The sequence below is a fragment of the Xiphophorus maculatus genome, chromosome 10 (assembly GCF_002775205.1).
Source record: "Xiphophorus maculatus strain JP 163 A chromosome 10, X_maculatus-5.0-male, whole genome shotgun sequence".
NCBI classification, from domain to species: domain Eukaryota; kingdom Metazoa; phylum Chordata; class Actinopteri; order Cyprinodontiformes; family Poeciliidae; genus Xiphophorus; species Xiphophorus maculatus.
This window is the reverse complement of record NC_036452.1, coordinates 18,075,899-18,097,315: the sequence shown is the minus strand read 5'-3', so window position 1 is coordinate 18,097,315 and position 21,417 is coordinate 18,075,899. Positions and strand designations below refer to the sequence as shown.

At 38.3% G+C, this 21,417-nt stretch overlaps 1 protein-coding gene across 3 annotated transcripts in view; it reads right to left on the bottom strand.

The window, feature by feature from the left end:
• Positions 1–21,417, bottom strand: part of ca10 (carbonic anhydrase 10) — a 366,634-nt gene that overhangs the window by 177,351 nt on the left and 167,866 nt on the right. For all 3 annotated transcript variants that reach the window (XM_023341541.1, XM_023341542.1, XM_005806710.3), the window contains one exon: positions 10,401–10,543. In XM_023341541.1, the coding sequence (XP_023197309.1) occupies positions 10,401–10,543 (143 nt within the window). The remainder of the gene's footprint in view (positions 1–10,400; positions 10,544–21,417) is intronic.

The window sequence follows — 21,417 nt, the reverse complement described above, 5'->3', positions numbered from 1 at the left end:
CAGAACTTCTCATATATGCCCTGGCATGTTGGAACTGAAAATGGATTGAGGAGAATTTGAAAATATTTCTTAAATCAGACAAGTAGTCTACTACAGCTGGAAGTTAAAGGTTAATATGAAGACAGAAATCTCATTTTAAATATCTTTGACTGTTTTCCTTACCTTTAATCATCCTAACATATGCAAACCTCACAGGGTGGACTCTGCTTGCTTTTCATCTTTTATGCTCACCGGCACATTAGGATATTAAAACTAAAGGGCAACTTTTGCATATCTTAGATATAGCCCGTCTATTGGGAACAAGAAAATAACTGCAGAGTGAATTATGGTGATATTATTTTGTGAAACACATGCAAAAGAAATCATTTCCACCATAAAATAACAATTGAAGACAGAAATTGTAGGGTGCAGATCTACACATGTGACTTTAAAAGGAAAATTGAGTTAACACTATATTTGGTTTTCAATTTTGCAATTGCATTCAAGTTTTTCATTTATAAGTCATCTTCCATTTTTCCCCAATAAAATCCTGGAGGGAAACCAATCCCTTTTCAGTCCAACACTTTTCAGCTCCTAATGTGAAATCCCTTTGGCATTTCCAGGTCAAACTGAATATATGGTCAATTTGAAGAGTGTGCTCCAGAATTATGCCTGGAAAACGTTCACTGAGAGTTTTATTTACATATATACAAATATAGCATTAATATACTGGAATCATCCACCTGTTTAATTTTGATACAGAGGAGAATTTAGTCTAGTTGGTGCTCTCCCTGGATGATAGACTAACTTCTATGCCATGTAGAAGCAACTTCTTTGTGTCATATAGAAACTGTTCCTTTTGAACGCTTTCACCCTGGATCTTATTATTTTGGTCAGGATTTTATATTTAAAAAATAATATTTTTCAATGATGATGTTTTTGATTGTTTGGAGCAAAAATCAAAACTGAAGTATAAACTTGATTAATTTCCTTTTCTAAGTAAATGCAGGAAACCATTATGTGTCTTCATAGCAGCTGCAAGAATTTTTGGGACATAATCTCATTTCTTAAGAAACAGTCAGTTTACAATAAAGATAATAAACACCCCTCGGTTTGTGTTTTACCAATAAAAGTTAGAGATGAAAGCTTACAGGAAGTTAACAAGATAAATCCTAATCATGCTTTTTAGTAAAAATCCATTCTTCCAGATTTTCTGCTTCCAATCTGCTAAAGTTTTGCGCATAACAAAGACGAAGCTCAGTGTAACCCACCTTCCCCTGCCTGCATATTTATGCTGGAGGATTACGGGATAACAGTGGAGTATGACCAACTGCTACTGCTCTTTGAGTCATCTTGGCACATCCTGTTGTGCACATTTAGCACCTTGTATGTGCTCGCTATCTCTCTCTGCCACTATAATACCCCGACAGCACAAGCACAGAAAGCAGGCTCCTCTAATCCGGCACCGGTAACCAGGCTGAGCAAATAGGAACAAATGGAAAGGCCATAAAAAGATAACCGCGGGAGCGTAAAACACTAGACACAAAAAAGAAATATACATGGGAACTCGAGTTAGATATCAAGTCCAAGATTATACTGAGTAATAGAAATAATTCCCATGCAGTATACCAGATGAGATCAAAGAGGATCAAATTGATAATTCGATGCCAATGCAAATGTTCCTCCATGTTCAGCATCATTTTACTTTATATAGGTTTAGCTCTTCATAGCGTTCCAAAAAGGGTCAAAAGAGAGCAATTCACAAGCAGAGAAAAGGTCAAATCTATGACTGGCAAACTAGTAAACAACAAAAATTATACAATATTGGTCACTAATTGGGTGAATGCAGTAAGCATTTTTTAAATTAAAACATTTTACATTGTTTTTTGTTTATTTTTTTTTGTTAGTGGGTTTTATAGCAATGTATTGTTTCATGTCATCTGGTGGTGTGGTTTGCACTCCATTCATTGTGATGCCAACAAGTACTGGAGAGATCATGGCCACATGTGGCACAAGGTTTCACTCACCCTCCCCCACCTATTGCTATGCAGTGCACTGTTTCTTTTTTTTTTTTTTTTGCAGTGTCATAACACTTCAGTCTCTAACAATTCAAAGCCTTTACATGCTTTCATTTTACACAATAGTTTTTAATATATTGTAATACTTACATTTCTTAAGTCATTGATTGATTTATTCATTTATCTTAGAGAAAAATCATGGTGACATTCATCTCATCAGTTATGGGATTCACAGACTTTACGGAGTAACAAAATTACAACCTACCATAAAGAAAAAAAAAATATAGATCTATTCACCAACATTTCGCCTCCCCCTAAAATCTCTGAAGGAATGTTGCTCATAAAACTGATCTACTAGCCTCAAGTTGTGTTTACATATTGATGCGTAATGTTCTTGTTCCATTATCCACTATCCTGTACTCTCTGGCTGTTACTTTACAGACAAAATCAAATATCTGATAACCAATGAAAAGACCTCATAATAAAAAGGCCCCAAATTGGACCATTGTCCAATTTGGGAATTGGACAATGGTCCAATTTAGGGTTTACTTTAACCCTCTCCAAAGATTACTCTATTCTGCTGAATGCTTATTTGTTTTTGTTTTTTTCATCAAATCTGTATTTTTGTACATGTGTGGAGGTGTGCTGTGTATCCGGAAAAAGATTTTGGATTTACTTTTTGTCACAACAACAGCCTATTCCCTGACCTGCTTCATACACCCCTCCCCTGGCCTCCAGCCTCTCTGCTAATTTAGATTCAGATGGATGGCTGCTCTGCATGTTGGCTCAAACAGCACCACTCCACATACACCTCGCTGTGAAATGAGAGACACGTGAAGCATCCCTAAGCTTGCAATGGCCCATGTGTCAGAAGAAATTGCAATACGTGAGCGCTGGCCACCATTAGGTGATGCCACATCTTCCTGTACGGTGGCCCGCTCTCCCTTCTGTAACGCTGCATCACGTTCACAGATTAAGTGCAACTATCCTTGTGTCCCCATAATTTAAATATTAATTTGCATAGCTGAATATTTGGCTTATTGTAATTCACACTCCGGATTTTTTGTGCTAACGTAGGCTTTTGTTTGCAGACTAATCAGGCCTTTTACTCTTCCATGTACATGAGTTAACATTTGTACCTGACAAGAAGGAAAATGTAACCTTGTCACATCTCTTAAGTTCATGTTTGAAATGTGAAATTTGAGAGAAGAAAGAAAAACACAGTTGAGCTGAAAATGAAACATATTCCACTTGATGGACATGTATAGTTAAAACGAGACAAATCAGCTACTAAAAACATTACCTGGGAAGTATTAAATGAAGCTGAAATAATAATTAAAAAACAAAAAAACTTTATGCTGATGATGGTTGATAGTTGGTCAGCCAAAAGAACTAATGAGATGTGATCATAAAACTGGATTTATTTAATAATTTCCTAGCAGGTTTGATCGCTGCTTTGTGCCGCTGAGACCAAACAGAATTACTGTATACACTTCACAAGAGTGACCACTGGACAATTTATTGGCTTACATGATCAGCTTTTGTATTCAGTGTTGTTCCAACTATCAACATTGAAATTTGAGTTTTTTTAAATTTTTGCATCTATGCTAGTCTTTTTATAATAACCCTACATCATACGATATGTTTGGCAGCTAAAATCAATTACAGATCCTGAAATTTGATAAGCATCTTCCCAAAAGCTTTTTAAGATTTCACTGCCTGTTTTCCCCCACACATTTTGTGTCTACCTCTCATCTAGTAACCATGGAGTTCCACCAAGTTGTGTACTCGCACTTTTTCTTTTTTGTATGATTTTCACATGATTCAGCTGCAGCAGAGAAATCACTATGCAAATCACATTTAGCTATCCTCAAGCAAAATGAGATCAACTAGTTAAAGACTAAAAGTTCTTCTAAAAATCCAACTAGGAAGAAGTAGCTTATGGACCATTTGTTATAATTACAATCTAAAAAATTAGTTCACTAACATGGTACAACAATTTGGTGTTAACTGGTACAAGCAAAATGGATGAAATATGCTCCATCCTTTTCTGTTTTTCCTCATTATAGTTCTCACCGATTTTAACTTCTTTCTGCACTACAACAGAAAATCAGGAAGTATTCAGCCTGCTAATATATTCAGCGACTCACGCAGGCAAAGAGGAAAAAATAAAACAGTTTGAATGAGATGAAGCACAGGTGTTGGGATCTGTGCAAACCGGAAAACAAATTATTTTAGCTCAGCTGTGGGTGGTATAACCTGGGGAGATGCTCTTTGACATTCAAGCTTATCTCCACGCCAAAGCGTTGCAGGACTGATTTTTATCTCTGAACTGCCAACACTACCTATGGGGGTGCTGTCCGTATCTTCCATCCCTTTCAACTTTGACAAGTATTTTGACAGTTTTTTTGTTGTTGTTTTTTAACAGGAGGACAATTTGAGAAGCTGCAGGGACAGTCATATTTATATTGCTTTACAGGCAGGGCTGACGAAGCAGTGCTGACAGAGCATGATGAAGAGAAAGCATAAACATCATTTGTCACATCCATGTCATATAGCAAGATGGAAAACAAAAGAAATCAGGTACGGTAATACCCAGTCTTAAAATCTTTGAGAACATTTGCATTAATGGAACAGAATTTTAAAAAAGTCTCCAAAAGAAATGGATTTTAACCATGAATACAAGCAGTCCGCACTTTGCGTAGCTTAGTGAGTGTTTTTACCTTGCTTATGAGCTTAGAGTCCTGCAGCGGTAAAGTTGTGTAGTTATTCCAGGTTGACTTGCACAAGCCACTGAAGAGTCTTATAATGGGCCTTGTTGCCACAAAGGATAATAAATGAGTTATGAGTGAACATTTGTTTATAGTGTCTCATTTTTTTACAGAAGAGCTTCTGGGGTGGGGCTGGGGGAGATTATGGTAAATTAAGTCAATTCACATGCTGCTGAGTGAAATGTAACGTTCCATGTTGCATTCACTGTATCAAATACAAAAAAAGGCTTCATTACTGCAAACTTCTACTTTATTATTGTAAAGAATCTTAAAAAGGCTCTTGAAATCAAAGGTTTTTTGAGGTTATGGACAGTTGCAAGGTTCTACGTATCTTATCTAGAGTAGTTTTCCACTCTCAGCTTGGACAAATAGAACAAAGTTATGAGTGCTACACTGGGGCTAGTTAAACAGGGCCAAGAAAGGCTCTGGAAAACTGATCTACACAAGGAGGAGGTAATTAAGCCATTTCATTCCAGTGTTTTGTACTTGTGGCACATCTAAAAACTGCAGGACAGCGACTGGAGGACTGGAGTTTGAGACCTGTGGTTTACTCTCATAAAACTCTCTTTTAGTAGATGGTAAATTGCGAAAATAACTTGCTAGATATTGAACGTTCCAGTTGTTATGGACAAATATATTTTCTCACAGGACATTTAAAGAACTTTGTGCAATTAAAATAACCAATAAGATATCCACCAAAAGATTTGAAACTAAGGCCTTAAAGGGTTAAATAATTTCCCCCTTCTTCAAAATAATGGTCATATTTCACTTTTTGGTAAAATTTAAAATTTAACCAAATTTTACATAATCAGTCTTGTTTTCACATGGATGTGTGAACCTCATGCAGTGAATCAAATACTTCATTGAATTTATGACACTTACACTTCCCGAAAAATGCTTATTTTATAAATTGCGTCTCCAAAACTGGTGTAAAGTTTTATTCTTTCCATCCATCCAAACCATGAACAGTACAAGATATTCATGCACTCTGCTGTTCATGTTTGGCTGAAAAGATAAGATTACAGGAGATGCAGCAGCCAAGCACGTTTCAGAAATTACTCCGGAAGTATTGAAACAACAAGGAACAAACCTGACAACAATCTCTGACCTCAGTCTGACTGTATCAAACATGCCATCAAACTCAGGATATTAGAGTCATGAACAGACGGAGCTCCAGCAACCAATTAGCCAGTTTCTGGTGACCTTGACAAGTAGCGAACACACAAGAGCGCGCCGTTGTTTCAGTTTAACACTGCAGCTGTTTTTTTTTCCTTTTAAAGAGCCCGCTGTTTGCTGTTAAACTTGACAGTACCTGTAATCATTCAGACTCACGGCTGACGATAGTGCAGGGAGGCATCGGATCAAACTGTCTGCTTGCGAGATACACTCATCTGGCTGATCAAGGCAGCAGAACAATGTGTTAAACAAGACAGGCATAGGGAAAGTAAATGCACAGAGAGTAGAAAGGCATGACTCTGCCTGACTGAACATGGAGTTGTGCCAGTTAAGGGTGGATCAGACTCCTTTCTGTGCTGTAGACAAACCTGGAGATTGTCCCTCTGTAAGGAGAATCTTTGCATTTGGAGGGAACAGGGCAAAACCTTGATCTGGTTTCACTGGAACTAAGATTTAATTGAATCACTCCACAGTTCAAAAGGACCAAACTTGTCTTTCCCACCAATGAGGCTTCAGAATGATTAAATTCATTAAAATCTCTTCAAGTAATTGCAGCTCATCTATGGCAGAGTAAATATTCAATTAATAGTGCCTTTTTAATAACTGTGATTCCTTCAATCCGTCGCACAGAGTCTCACGTATCTCCATGTCGTTAATTAAAATTTCTCTTTGGAGGTCAATTTAATTCCCTTTAACTGTTCATTAGCCATAATACGGAGCAGCACAAAAATCCATTAAGAGCAGTGTTCATCTTCCCTGAGCCGTGTTCATGATTGTGTTGCGTATTGGCGGATGATGGGGGGGGGGGGGGTTAATCTTTCCCTCGGCTTCTTCCCTGGAGCAAAAAAAGTGGGCTTGAGCCCTCCCTGTGTCGAAGTGGCGAGCTGAGCCACCGCGAACCTGAGCGGAAGCTCTTTACTGGTCTCCGCAGCGTGTTTGGCCAAGGCTGACTGGCTGCCAAACAGCCAGAGACAGAGCGGAGATGAATCAGCACTGACAAGGTGAAGCCGGCTTCGTGTTCACCGGCTGACAGCTCAGGTGCTCAGAGAGATGGAGACACAACAGATTACATTTAGGCCACTGCAGGGAATGGAGGTGGGGGGGAGATAAAGGAAAATAGAAAGGACGACACGGTCCAAAACTGGCATTCTAAAACGAAGGAAACGTTTCCTGCAGATAGGTTGTGATATTTGGCCTTTATCTGTATGTGTGGGTGTTACAGTAAGCTGTTGTTCTTGAAGGCCACAGGACAACAGTAAATAATAAGGTTTCAAATTATTTGTGGTGAAATTGTAATTCAGTTGACATGCCTCCTCCATAAAAGAGATACCTAATAACCCATCATGTGCAAGAAGCTTATTACAACCCACATTAATATTTTACAGATGACCTTCAGCTGTCGTTTCAAATGTCCCTTGAAGTGATTTGAAACATAAATCTGGTGACGGTGACCAATAAAGAGCAATATTTTTCTAACAGGGCATCACATCTGTGTCAGAGATGCATTGTGACATGGGCCAGATTAACTGTTGAGAACTGAGCGGTAAACGTGTTTGTACTAAACTGCAATGGTACAGACAGTCTGGTGAATTCGCTCAGATACAGAGTGCGTCTGTATCTGTCATAGGCAATCATCACATTCATTCTGTGTCATGACTGATAACAATATCTAAAGCACTCCACACCAAAGTCATGCAAGGATGCCTAGCCGTAACGACACAGAAACAGGGGCTGCACAATTTTAGAAATGAATGCTATGGTGACATCATTTGTGACTTATTTGTATTTTCTTCTGTCCTCTCTTTTTCATCTGTGCCTCCTGTGCTCTGTGACCTGACAGGTCATTCGCATCCAGTTTGAGATGTTCAGCTGTGTAAAGAAAGATGCCAGTGGCTAACTGGCTAATATTGGAATATACAGTATTAGCCAAAAATTATCGCACTCGAAACAGTCTTTAGCGATAATAATGTTGCGCATTGAGAAACTGTATAATGTTGATGCATTACACAGCCTTAAAGAGAACTGCTGACCTGGGATTTACATGGATTGCTACACTAGTAGTGCTACGCTAAGACCAACCCAGACTAACATTGCTGCAGAAATTGGTGAAAGTTAATTAGGACATTAAAATTATTCCTGGTGGTGTGGCTGTAGTCCTGATTGTGGGAACAAAGTCAGGTAATGTACGTCAAAGTACACTGGTTTGTGTTGTTGTCCAATCATGTGTAGCAAGTTATATTTTTTTCAAGTAAGTGATTTCCTGTTTAGCTAAATTCATTCATGAACATCTTTCAAAGTTTTGGTACTTGTTGCAATGTTTACAGCTGCACATGCGATCGGGTGAATTCCTGTAGATTAAGAAGGTTCACCAATTTAGATGAATAAATGTGTACAATGCTAAAATCATATGCATGCTTTAAAGCCTCTCTACTAAAAAAAAATATTTCCCATGTTTCATTTATTAAAATGTTAACATACAAAAAACAAAATCACAATAGCATTTTTTCTTGTATTGCTTTTATTTTAAGCAACAAAAGAAGACAGAAGACTGATTAGACATGCTTTAATCTTGGCCTGACTCTTTTTGTGTCGCCTCCAAGCGAACCGGGCTGGGTCCCTCAACCCGTGATTCTGAACCTCCCGTTGCTCAGCTTACATATGAGAACATTTGATGCATCCAGCTTTAAAGGTCCACTCTCCAGGGAAATTGTAACAATCCTCAAGGGCAGTCTTGCAGATGAGGTGAATTGTCTCATTGAATCAAATTATGCTTGTTTTTTCATCCCATTTCAGCTCCGAGATCACAAAAATCCATAGACTCATTTATATTTACTCTATCACGTCACCATATACACATTTAAACAAAGGGACCCTTTGTTTATATGTCATGATGCTAGTCAGGAAGTTGCACGCATACGTAACACAAAGCACTATGTCTCAGTGAGACAACCAACCATAGAATCAACAAATGTGTTCAATAAGCTCCTAAAAGTTAGTTTCGGCCCTAAAGATTAAAGAATAAGTGTGTTAAAAACGAGTTCTGCTGTGCTCTGCATTCTTTCCAGAAAATAGGGACAAATAATTGAAATGTTTCAGTTCATAAAACATATTGTTATGCATCGTCCTCATAGCATCACCAAAGTAGTTCTGAGGCTGCATGGTGGCCTTTTTGAAGACCGAAGAGAAGAGAAGCAGAGGGAACTGTAAGGTGTTACACCTTTCAGTATGTGTGCATCACAGTTTCCATTACAAAATGGAAAGCGCAGTGGAATAATCAGTTACAAACCAAAGCCAACGCAAGAGACCAAAGTGTGGAGTAAATAATTTAAACTATTTCATTTTAACTACTTTTTGTGTTTGTGTTTTTGTCTAGCAGTCAACATGAACTTTAGAAATGTCACTCCACTGCTGCTGTGTCTCTGCAGACAATAATACTCATTCTAATGGCTCCAAGATGTTCCTCCCTGCTGACATCCTTAACAAATCATCAAATTATCTAATTTGATGAGGACACTTTTAAGGTGATCACGTTGAGATGTAAATATTAAATTAGCCTCCTCTCTCAACCGTGTCCTAATGCAGTCAGAAAATCAGAAAATTGTCACTCTAAACACACATGTCCGCTGCTCTCCCAGAACTGTAAAGGAGGAAATAGTTTCATTTTTTGAATTATGTAAATGAGAAACTCTTTGTTTACTATTCTAATTGGCACTTTTAACTCAAATTAATTTTAAAAACCAAACAATTTTCAATGAGACCACTCAAACAGCAGCCCGAGGATTCTCCAAGTGTCTATTCGGAGATCTACTAAGCGAAGCAAACTTACAGCTGCAATGTGCCACGGGTGGCTATCTGCAATGTGTGCTATGCATTCCATTGTTGCTCAGGGCCAAGCTTGTGCTGGAATACAAACATAACCCACTCGAAGCATTAATCTCAGCATGCAAGTGTGCACTTTTGAAGGCAGCCCATCTGTGGAGGCTCCCCAATTAGCTGCTGTCATATGGCCCACGATGGAACAGATTTCTGTCTTTGGAGTGTAACTATATAGGAGGAAATAATGTGCACTATTCTCAACTAATCTGCTGTTAGGCTGCAGGATTTTATCTGCAAAGCCCTCAGGATCAACTTTAAGCTTTTCTTCAACCGGAGCACGACTACTGTCTGCTCTTAAACAGGTGAATTGTGTTGCACTTTATCTCCGAAGGGAGTGCTGTTTACACAAATAGCTCAGATTGTCTGCCGGCACAAACAGAAGTTGAGATCATCAATCAGGGCCTTGCAACTGACCAAACTACAATAGCTTGCAAAACGGCAACCGACACCAATGGCTTGAGAACAGCGGAGCGCCGCGTCCGAGAGGACAGACAACAGCAGAGCAACCGGCTGCAGAAGGCAAACGCATTCATCAAACGGACAGCGGAGATAACGGCCGGCTTTGCGTCCACGCGTTTACCTTGCGTCCGCCTGTGTTCAGCTTTATGGGGGTGAGGAAAGGGTCGAAGATCATGTGGCTGGTTTCTATGTTGACTGGTGACTGCCTCTTCCCGACAGAGCACAGGTTCCAGGCCGAGTTTACCAATCCCCAGAAGGAGGGCACTGCAACACAAACAGATTTACAAAAATGTGACTGCTTGAGTGAATGAGAGACAAATTCATACTTGCAACAGTTGACCAAAACAGGACCTGAATCCTTGGATAATATTTTTAACAATACCACATTTGCTGGCACACCCGGACATTCTGATCAGTACCGTAGTCTTTAAGAGCTCAATGTGTGCATCATTGTAAAGTATTTAACCAGTTTTCCTTTTGTACTTTAGCTCATTAATACAACAAAAAAAAATTAGACATTGATTAGCAGTTGTGGAATAACTTACTAAAGAGGAAAAAAAGCCATCCAGCCTAACCCACGTTCTGTGAAAAATAAATTATTCACTAACATCCTAACTGTTGGTTCCACCGTTAACAGGAAAAACCTCCATTGCGCCTATGCAGTAATCTTTTACATCTATATGGCCCATAATTTTGGCCCGCTATTGCTTTAATTTAGTGTGAGCATTTCCCAGCATGAGCTCCCCGTTAAAAGTTATGCCACGCCATCTTTTTTTTTTAGTAGGCCAACAAAAAACCCACATTATTTTCTTCCTGAGCTATTCAGTAGTGGACTTGTTGGTGGCCTTTCATTCATTTCTAAAATTTTAGTTGCAAAACCAGGCCAGATTGTCAGTATAATTTTTTTTTTTTTCCTGAATTGTTAGGTGTACAATAGATGTAACAACCAATTCATTATTTTCATCTTCATTATAATTCTTCATTAATTTTGGTCAGGTAGCCTCACAGAGATACACCCAGTGACACAGTGTCATAAAACAGAAGTTAAGTGATTAAAATCCTTGGCACATAATCCACAGCTTCACACCTAGTGTTCAATAAAATCTTTTTAATTTTTTTCACAAACAGAGACAAGATCTACTGACCAGAACCTATAAAGGACAGACTAAATTAACTGTTAGCTCTAGCAGACTAGACAGACTCTTTATGTTCATCCTCACCTTACAAGTTTTTTTTTTAATGTGTTACTTGCTTTCATCCATACTCTTGTTTAAGTCGTTTTTTCAATGCTAGCTGTCTCTGACTTTCAATAAAAACCAAGAGCTTTAGAAAGGGCATTTTAACCACAATGAGACAGAGATAAGATGGCATTTCTTAACTAGCTTTGCCTTTATTTAGAAAGTAGCATGGAGTGTTTTAATTTAAGCATACTTCATGTTTTTCAGACAGGTTTGAACCCAACTGATGTCATTCTGGCAGAATGCAGGCTTAGGCAGGGCTTTTGAAACTCATTTCAGCTTTCCACACAAAAAAATGTGATTGATCACTGCTGACTTGATAATTAACAAGGTGGGGGTGAAGCAATGCATGTTTCACAAGAATGCAGTTTGGTTAGGATAATCTTATTTAATCTTACAAAATCTCATTTGAAAGCTAGATTTTGCATTAACTAATATCTTATTTATCTTTGTTTGTGAGAATGAAGCATAAACAGGATTCTGTAGGAAGTCAATAATTTCAGCCCACACTGTGTGCTATTGCGATTTAAAAGCATAAGAAAAAGCGCTGTAGTAATCTATCTATCTCTCCATCCACTTGTCAGTGCAGTGTGACAGAGGACTGCTGTCTATTTTCAATAATCACTAGGTGAACTTTATTAACATCTGTACAAAAAACTGCTGTCACCCATATGGTTCTAGAAATAAAGTATATTTTTAGGTCAAGCACTAAAAATGAAATGTCAGATTTGTCATGGTGACCCAATATTGGGAGTTGAAGATATGTGAGCCCCCTATAGCGCCTACTCGTGTCTTGTCATCCTCTGTGCTCCAATGTTGCATAATATAGCATCCTAGTCAACTATTACTAACCTGCTAAACTTTGTTAAGTGCTGTTAACTGAGTTGCGTGTGTCTACAAGGCGTACTCCATGTTCATTGAGTTCTCGTTTTATTGTCCGACTGTGAGACGCTCCGTTAGTGTAAAGTCAGTAAAACAGGCTGGTTTTGTAAGTGAATGCCAGCCTTGGTGAAGTGACAGACAGGCTGTAATTCCCTTATGTAAGACTTGGCCACCAGGACGAAGGATTCCATAGTTTTTCAGGGAGAAAGAATCAGATCCACATCAACATGAACTACTGCAAAATACAGATTTCAGCTGCAGCTTCTACTGCGCCCCCTCAAGTGTATTCCCCCCACCTTTAGAAAGACATAATAAGACTGAGATGACTCACTGGAATGCAAATTCCTCTGAGAGTTCCAACAAAAGAAGAGATAATTTCAAAATATGCAAATACACAATGAATCAGAGGCAATCTGACACAGCGCAGCGTGAATTTAGAACTAAAGGCTCACGAAGTCAACAAGTCCTCCAGATTCTGGGCCACGGTGTTTGTTTGCTGCGCTCGTTGGCAAGCTCTGCAGAGAAAAACACCAACTCCCTGTTCAGATAAAAGCATGGAGTCAAGAGAAGTGAAGTGCCGGCATATTCATTTCTCCCTCTGCGAACACGCTGTAAGCTAGGGGCGGATGCACATTTAATGGAGTTTTTTCCAAACACTAAACACTGGCAAAGACCAAAAACAGGTGTTTGTCAAATACATATGTAATGAGTTCCTGTGATACAAAAATTATAGTGCTATAAATAATTTCAACCTTTTGTAAAACACCTTTTAATATATAACATGGATCCTGTTTTATACAACAGAAAAACAAGCAAATCTGTCAGAGGGGAGGAAACTATAAATGCTGGTTGCATAAATGTGCATGGGCCTAAAATAATGATTTTAGAGTGACAAAATCAAAATGCCTGTTCTAGAATGATTTTGTTTGCATTTGTTCATTTGTACCCTAAAGTTAAAAAGATTGTTGAGAGCTAGAAAGGATCTAGAACTTTCTCCTTCATGAGAAGGGCATGAATAGTTCGTTTAGAGCTTGGTGGACAAAAACTGCAGCTTCTCCAAGATCAATTTCTTGATCTTTTTTTCAGTTTTGGGGGGAAAAAAGCAATTCACTTGTTGCATTTGAAGCAAAAAACTTGTCTTGAACATTTTTTATTTTCATTATATCTTATTGCTGAATTTTCTAAAATAAAAAAACGTATTGCCCTCATTTCTTTTTCTGCTGTTTCCTCTATAATTGCTTTTCAGTTGACTTGCTTGGCACAATATCTTACAAGGCAACAAAAAAAGAGAGTTGACATTTGAAATAAAAAATTATTAAGGAATAGTTTATATGTCACAAAACTGTCATTTTACTAGGGGTTTGAAATCCACTCTAAGTAGATAATTTAATATTGCAAATAAACTTAGTTTTAACTTACTTTGAATATCTGCCATATTTACTGATCAAATGTCAATGTCAAAGTGCATTTACCTGGAGCACTTATGGTGCAATTATTTTATTACCGCATATAAAGTACCAGAACACAGTTCAGTTAAGTTTATGGAAGCAAAAAACATTGCTGAATATTTTGTTTCTTTTTTAATAACATGACAAGCTGACCTTTTTAAACTACATGTTAATTAGCAACGACCTTTCAAAGCTTATTACATGTTTGCCTGAAGCTTATTTATTATTTATCCAAACTCACTCAAGTAATCATGCCACACACTTGAATTGTGTTTTCATGTGACATTTAGTACCAAAGTGATTGCTGTAAAGAACTGATTGTGATTTTATCAAACTGTTCGTAGCTTCTCAGAAAACATGACTGACACATAGTTGAATTTGAACTGTAATTTAATCGGGATGTTTTGTAAAAATAGCAATGGCAACCACCCTAAAATCAATCCTTCATGCTGTTTGGTCCATTAATTAATGAGAGTAATCACAGTTTATAACGTTCAGCAATAAAGTTGCAGGTTGTAAATTACTAAAAAAAAAACACCAACTTTACACTTTATTAGGCAGTTCAACTCTAAAGTAACACCTAAAAGGTCAACATAGGCTCACTGAGTAGCTTATTTGGAACAAATTGACTTTATGGAGGTAAATATGTAAGACTTTAAATAGTGTTGCCAAATTCAAGCGGATATCCCAAACTAATCAGTTCGGATCACATTTTCCATGTGTCTTGCAACTTAAACTCTAGATATCTGTAAAGTTTACTCAATCGAAGCAACTAAATGACCTTAATTTGCACTCAGAGGAGTGTTTCAGGAAATTTGATGTGTTGAGTAAAACGTGATAGGCTGGGTCAATTTGTATTTGTACGAAATATTTAAAAAAGGTGTTGCAGAAAACCTGCTGTTACGTCATGGTATTATTGAATTTAAACCTACAAAATATCATAGAGTAAATATTTAAATTCATATCTGTCTCGTCAAATCTCTTTAGCAAAACCGTAATGTTTCTAAACAGCAGACTTTAACGATAGCTATAATTCCCCGCTTTAGCTTGGTGCTAGTTTTCAAAAATATTTTGCAAGTGAATACAGAGTTCTGCTTTACAAAAAATTAAACATTCAGATGACTTTATTAGCGATGTTGAACAGATATTAATTTCACAGTTTTTATTTTTTAGTCCTAAATATAATTTACATTAATTACTCAATTTTCACACGCCAGCAAAAATCTGTCAGGAATCTAAGAACAATGAGCAAGACATTGTTAGGTTTAACTCCTTAAAACAGTCTGAATGACTTATCAGCGATATGGTTTATATATTCAGGTTTATATATTCATAGTCACACCACTGCTAATACACGAACACGCCACTAGCAAACTGTGATGTTTAAACATCAGACCGAGGACTCGTCATCAGCAGCCTCAGCAGTTCTGTCATGTATGAACAATCGCCAGCTATTTCACAGAGGCAAATACAGCAAGACAAAATGGGAAAACATCAACATGCTGCGAGTCATGATTTATTAAAAAGCATTAATGAATTAGAGAGTAACATTATTCATCAGGAATGTTGCTTGAGAGAACACAGAGGGAGAGAAAGAAAGAAAGAGAGAGAGAGAGAGCAGTCTTCTGAAGCAGAATCCTTCATGAAAATGACAGGAAATCCATGTGCAGAATGGAAATAGGAGTGTGTGTGAATCGATCTATTATACCCGCGCCCCCTTTGGTAAATGTACACATAATTATTAGCCGTTGATAGATTCCTGAATGCAGCAATGGCGGCAAGGGATATCACTCACTGCTGTAAAAGGCAAAAGCTGCTCTGTCAATAATCTCCTCCTCTAGAATTGATACAGATATATTTCACTTAGAGCTCCTCACAAGTGTTGGAGCCACTTCCATTTCTTATTGGCACGCAGTAAATGCGGACAGGGATATATGGTGTGGCCTTTTGGAGATGTCACACCAAGCTGATTTATAATGTGCATGAGAAAAGGGCAATTGACGGTGGGATGTTTTCTTTGCTTCATGGGCAGTGTGAATCCATCTGTTTTCTTTAACCAATTTTGATTTCGTGAATCAAAAAACATTTTGGATGGATCAAGAATCAATGCAGAACAAGGTTCTCGGTCAATTTCGCTCATAAGGTGCCACACATCATTTTCAAAGTGGAATTTCCAGTCCAGCACTGCAAAACGGTTCCTTCTCAGCGGCGACCCGGTTTGGATGTTTTGAGGGCCATGTTTCTTCAAATCAGTTCTGGGTCAGTTTGCTTCAAACAGTCCCCATTTTGTAAACACATGTTGCCTTTTCATCTATTCCTACTTCCATTTTGTTTTGCTTTGTACCCACAGACAAATCTTTGCTTTATTTTCGCAAGTATTAACCAAGTTAAGAATTTTCATAAACTGTGAAGAAAGCCATACACTTTTTTTTTTTACAGTCACTGTAGTTCTGATTCTTCTTTGGACCAGTTGCCTCTTATGCAATATGTGGAATAGATTAAGATTTCCACATTCAGCTCAATTTTGCTGATAGATATTTATTCTATACTAATATAATCACATTTCCTTTGCAGAAAACTATGTAGATCAAAGAAAATTACACAAAGTTTTTGGTTTTCAAAGTGAGTACAAAACCATCATGCCTGATAGCCAGTGTGAAACGCCTTGTCCCAGATGGTACAAATCAATCAAATCTACCAAAGATGTCAAAGTGACCAGCTTCCACTGTTATGGTAAATGGTTTGTACTTGTATAGTACTTTATCAAGTCCAGAAGACCCCAAAGTGCTTCATACTCCATTCAGTCACTCACCCATCTAAGCCCACAATCCCACGCTGATGGTGGCAAGCTATTAGATAGTAGCCACAGCTGCCTTAGGGCAGTATGACAGAAGCGAGGCTGCCCTGCCCCAGTGCCCTCTGGCAAGGTGAGTAAAGTGTCTTCCTCAAGGACACAAAGACAGAGGTGGACAAAACCCCTACCAACGTTGCATTATTTAAAACATGTAGCTTAGATGAACACAAAAAGTCAAAACATTCCACATAGAAGACCTCAGCTGACAGTTCAGGAACCGTTTTTTGTGTAATTACTAATCATCAAAATCAGTGACAGGTTATGTTCTACAATATACATAGGACACTCAAAATACTTTATCTACAGTGGTTGTATTGTTTCCAACTTTAAAACTGGTTAACTCATCTTCAGTCTTGTTCTTTGGTCAAGTTATGTTTGTCTTCACGTATTTCGCTTCTCTTTTCTCTTCTTGTGTGCACCTGCTTTCTTGGAACAAGTGGAATTTTTTAGTCCCAACTTGAAGAGTGATGTACTACAGTAGCCACAAAACATTACATGTACAGTTTTGTACTTGGGTCATTGACTTTGTTGCAACATTTTATCTTTGGTTGCATCATTTTTTGCTATGGTCATGGATTATCTTGTCTTGGTCTGTGGTATTCCCAGTCGTTGAATATTTCATGTTTGTAGTCTTGTCTCTTCTTTTGCTATCGACCATACTTGCTGGGCATTGCTTGAAAAAGGCAGCCATTTCAATTTGCAACATCTGTAAAGCAAACTCCACTGTCTTCACCGATTCCAACTGAATGGATGTCCTTCACAAAACAACACTGTCCAACATTGTCAGTGTGCACAACGGTAGAAGGTGGACCTCAACTTCCCTGTGTGTGTGAGGCCATGTTTGGAGACTAATTATGACTGCCTTGTCTGGGTGACCCATGCGGCCTTATTAGACTTTGGGGTTGTACAAAAGGGATCCTAGGGGATTCCAGTCGAAGGAGATATGTGCTGGGCAATTAGACCTAACATTAATTACTTCCACAAGTAAGCATCTTACACGTTGCATGCAGGCGAAAAGCTACAGCCACTCGAATAGCATTAGGCAACTTGAAAAGTGCATTAAGATCAGAAATCTGAGGACACTAAAATAAAAACCAAACACATCCTGTTTCCAATTGATGCAAATGAGATTAACATGGAAATGGATATTGGATACTGCAGAGATATGCATTTCATTACACAAATGCAGAGAGAGCATGAGCAAAATATCTTTACTTTGTTTACGAGATGTGGATTAGAAATTTGAAGGAGGATTGCAAGTATTCAATCACACAGACATGCATACACACAAACACATTTACACTTGTCTTTAATTAGATGCTGAGTTGATTTCTATCCATTCACACAACCCTACGAGTAACCAATCTTGAAACCATTAACAGATAATACCTATCCCAAACATCAACCTAAACTCAACTCCCATCTTAGCTCAAACCACAACTACCATCCACAAAAATGATCTAAAAATGTCAAAATATCATGAAAAAGTTCACGATGCTTCAGTCACTCTTTTCAGGAAGAGGGTTTTTACTCAGTAGTACAATGTTTTCTTTTCAGATATAAAAAAAAAAAAAGTTAGTATTTTATTTGGAAGTCCAGGTCCCAGAATCTGAAGAAGGAGTGGAGAGGCTTAGAATCCACATTACTTGAAGAAGTCCAGACTGAAGTTTCCACACACTGATAATTTGGGGTGCCATGTCATTTGCTGGTTTTGGTCCAGTAAGTTAGAGTGCTTACTTCCCTCTGCTGACGAGATTCATGGAGTTGCACGTTTCATTTTTCATCTGTAATTGGGACCTGCTCACACTGCCTTTGGTACCAAAAGCTGGTTCAGTTACCATGATGTTACTATGATCGACTGGCCAGCAAACTGACCCGACCTGAGTCCTGTAGAGGAAGATGACAGACACCGGACCTAACAATGCAGCAACCTGGTCATCCATCACACCTCAGCAGTGCCAGAAGTTAGTCACTTCCATATCACAACGCATTGCTGCAGTAATTCAGGCCCAACCAAGTATTTCCAAAAATAAGTATTAGTAGTGAATCTATTCAGAATCTATATAGAAGTTTTACCTTCACACACACGCCCCTCCCCCCACCCCCACCACACACACACACACACTCTATGTCCATGCCATCCGTCAAAGAGCTGGATTGTGTACAGCCTTTTTTTTTTTTGAACATGCTGGGAAAAGTATGCGATAAAGTGCATCCTTTTGTAACTGCTGATGCAAAGCTGGGTTGCAAATTGGCCCGCAGTAGGAGAGAGAGCAAGTATGAGGTACATGGGACCTAACAGCTTTGGGATAAATGCTTACTTAAGCAGGTATGGAAAGCAACATCTTAATGATAATGAATGTCTAAGAACGGCATTAAAAAGGCAATGTCACATTCAGCGAGCTCTCAATTTGAAACGCCGCTGCAGCACTGTGGGTTCCATCGTGTTGACTCACTAGGGGGCCTTTTTATAGGCATTCTGCTGCATCTCTGAACAGAAGGACATATGCTTAAAAGTAAAGGTTCTGGACAGGCAGCAGGCGCTGAAATATGCCATTAAGGGAGGCAGAACTTATTTCCCCTCATTTTACATAACATGAATATGATGGTAAAAGATTAACACTTTAGTAAACTCACCACGAGATTTACAAGGCATTTATGTTATATTACATAAGTCCTTTCATACATTAACTACATTATTGTATTAGGTGCTTAAGTCTAAAGTCAAAATCTTTTATTCTTGACATGCGTCAAGATCCCCTGTAAGGAGCGCTGGGGAGTGTTGCTGGCTAGATCAATGTCAGAGTTTCTCTACCTGAGGTTCTACCTCGATCTCAAAGAGTTCAGCCATGTCAAAAAGGAACACAGTAATAATTATTTATATTTGATTACATAAGTTTTTACACAAAGGATGTTCCAAAAATGAATGAAAAGTTAACACCAGAAAAGTAAAATGGTGTAAAACTAACTGGAAACACCATGTTCTGTTTTGTCAAATGTGTTTACATGGGAAGGTCATGGTTGGTGTTACTGTAAACTATGTTGCAGATAATAGTGGCTTACAGTATAAATAACTGTAGACTTCAAAGTCAATCACCTGACATACAAGTAAAGATGGCTTACAGAATGTGTAAGCAATCATCAAAATATCTGACACTCGTCTACATCATACAAAATACAGATGCCCAAGAAATTTATTTTGTGGGTTAGTTTTTGATAGCCTTGTAAAAATAATATTGATTTAGACTTGCTAAGACTCATAACTACATGAATCAAGTTGTTTTTTTTTGCAGGAACCGCCAATAACTGGAAACAAAAAATCCCTAGGGGCTGCTGAGTTTGACAGAATTTTGTTGAATAGCTGAAAAATGAGACCTTGCATACAGGAGAGTGAAATTATAAAGTGTGCACCTTTCAGTTGTTGAAGCAGAAGAAAAACAAAATTAATTGTGTGCCAGAAACATAAAACATGTCATTTAAAACTTAAGGCAGACCGACGAGCATCGATGACCGTTTCCTAAATCCATTTTTTAAGGGCTGGTGAATGTAAACCACAAAATCAGCTTCGTCATCCTCCTACTAACTTTAAGTTAATTACATTTAAAAGTTTGCGATCAGATTGTGACAACACATTTTGCCTTCTGTTATGAAAACCAGATAAGACACCGTGGTTACTTTACATTTTTTCCGTTTGTGACTTGCTACTGTTCACTCATCATATTCCATTTGCCGAGAACATTTTTGTTCAGGTCAGCTTTAATGGAATGGAATAGAAAGCATAGAAGACTGTAAACGGAGCCAACCAGCCCTCTCAACCTAATGCCAAGTACTCAGCTATTTCCCCACTAATTAATGACTTGCTTTAGAAAGCTTTGTGTCATCCCACTACTGCTTAGCTAAATCTCCTTTCAAAGTTAACAAATTACTAAAGCATCAACTATGTGCACAATGCTAATTTTCTTTTTTTGTCTCTCTTAATTTCCAGCACCACTTGACCGCAGATACTGCAGCTATGATTAAATTACTTTAAAGCAATTTGCATTTGCTAGAGATAAATGGATCTAAGATTCATTGCAATTCTGTGTCACAGTACCGTAAGCATGACGTTTGATTTTGCGAGTGAATCTGGACACGCAAGGAGATGGCCAGTGACAGTGACTCGTGTTTTGGCTTGTTCCTGTGATGCTGGGCTAATCCTGCTGGCCCAGCACAGTGCAAAGGCCTCATTAGCAGCACCCAGTACACAGAGCAATAAACATGCCACTCAAGCTAACTCTTTTTGTCAAGTTCTTAATGGTGTGGAATATAAAAGCTGGCGGCCAGCAGAGGGTTTACTCTAGGGGGAGGAATAACAAATACACAGTCCCTGGAGGTGGGTTGAGCTGGAGCTGAAGGAGTGGCAAAGGAAGAGGAAGTGATCGTCACTCTGGAGGAAGGCAGGTTATTTTTGTTGGGTGTTTTTTTTTTTGTCTCTTTGTCTCTCTTTTTGTGAGCAGGAATTGTGTAGGAATATCACTGGGAGTCAGGGAGATGAAGAACGCCTATGTGAGCTTTTTTGGTTTGGGGATTGTGCATGCCATCCTCAGGAAGACACCAATGATTGTGACTAACGTGCGTTTTTACTATTATTGCTCCCACTATTCTACTCCATTGTGTCGGCGCTGCTGTGTTCCAGGATTCCCAATAAGCGACGAAATCCTCTGTCGAATGAATGAG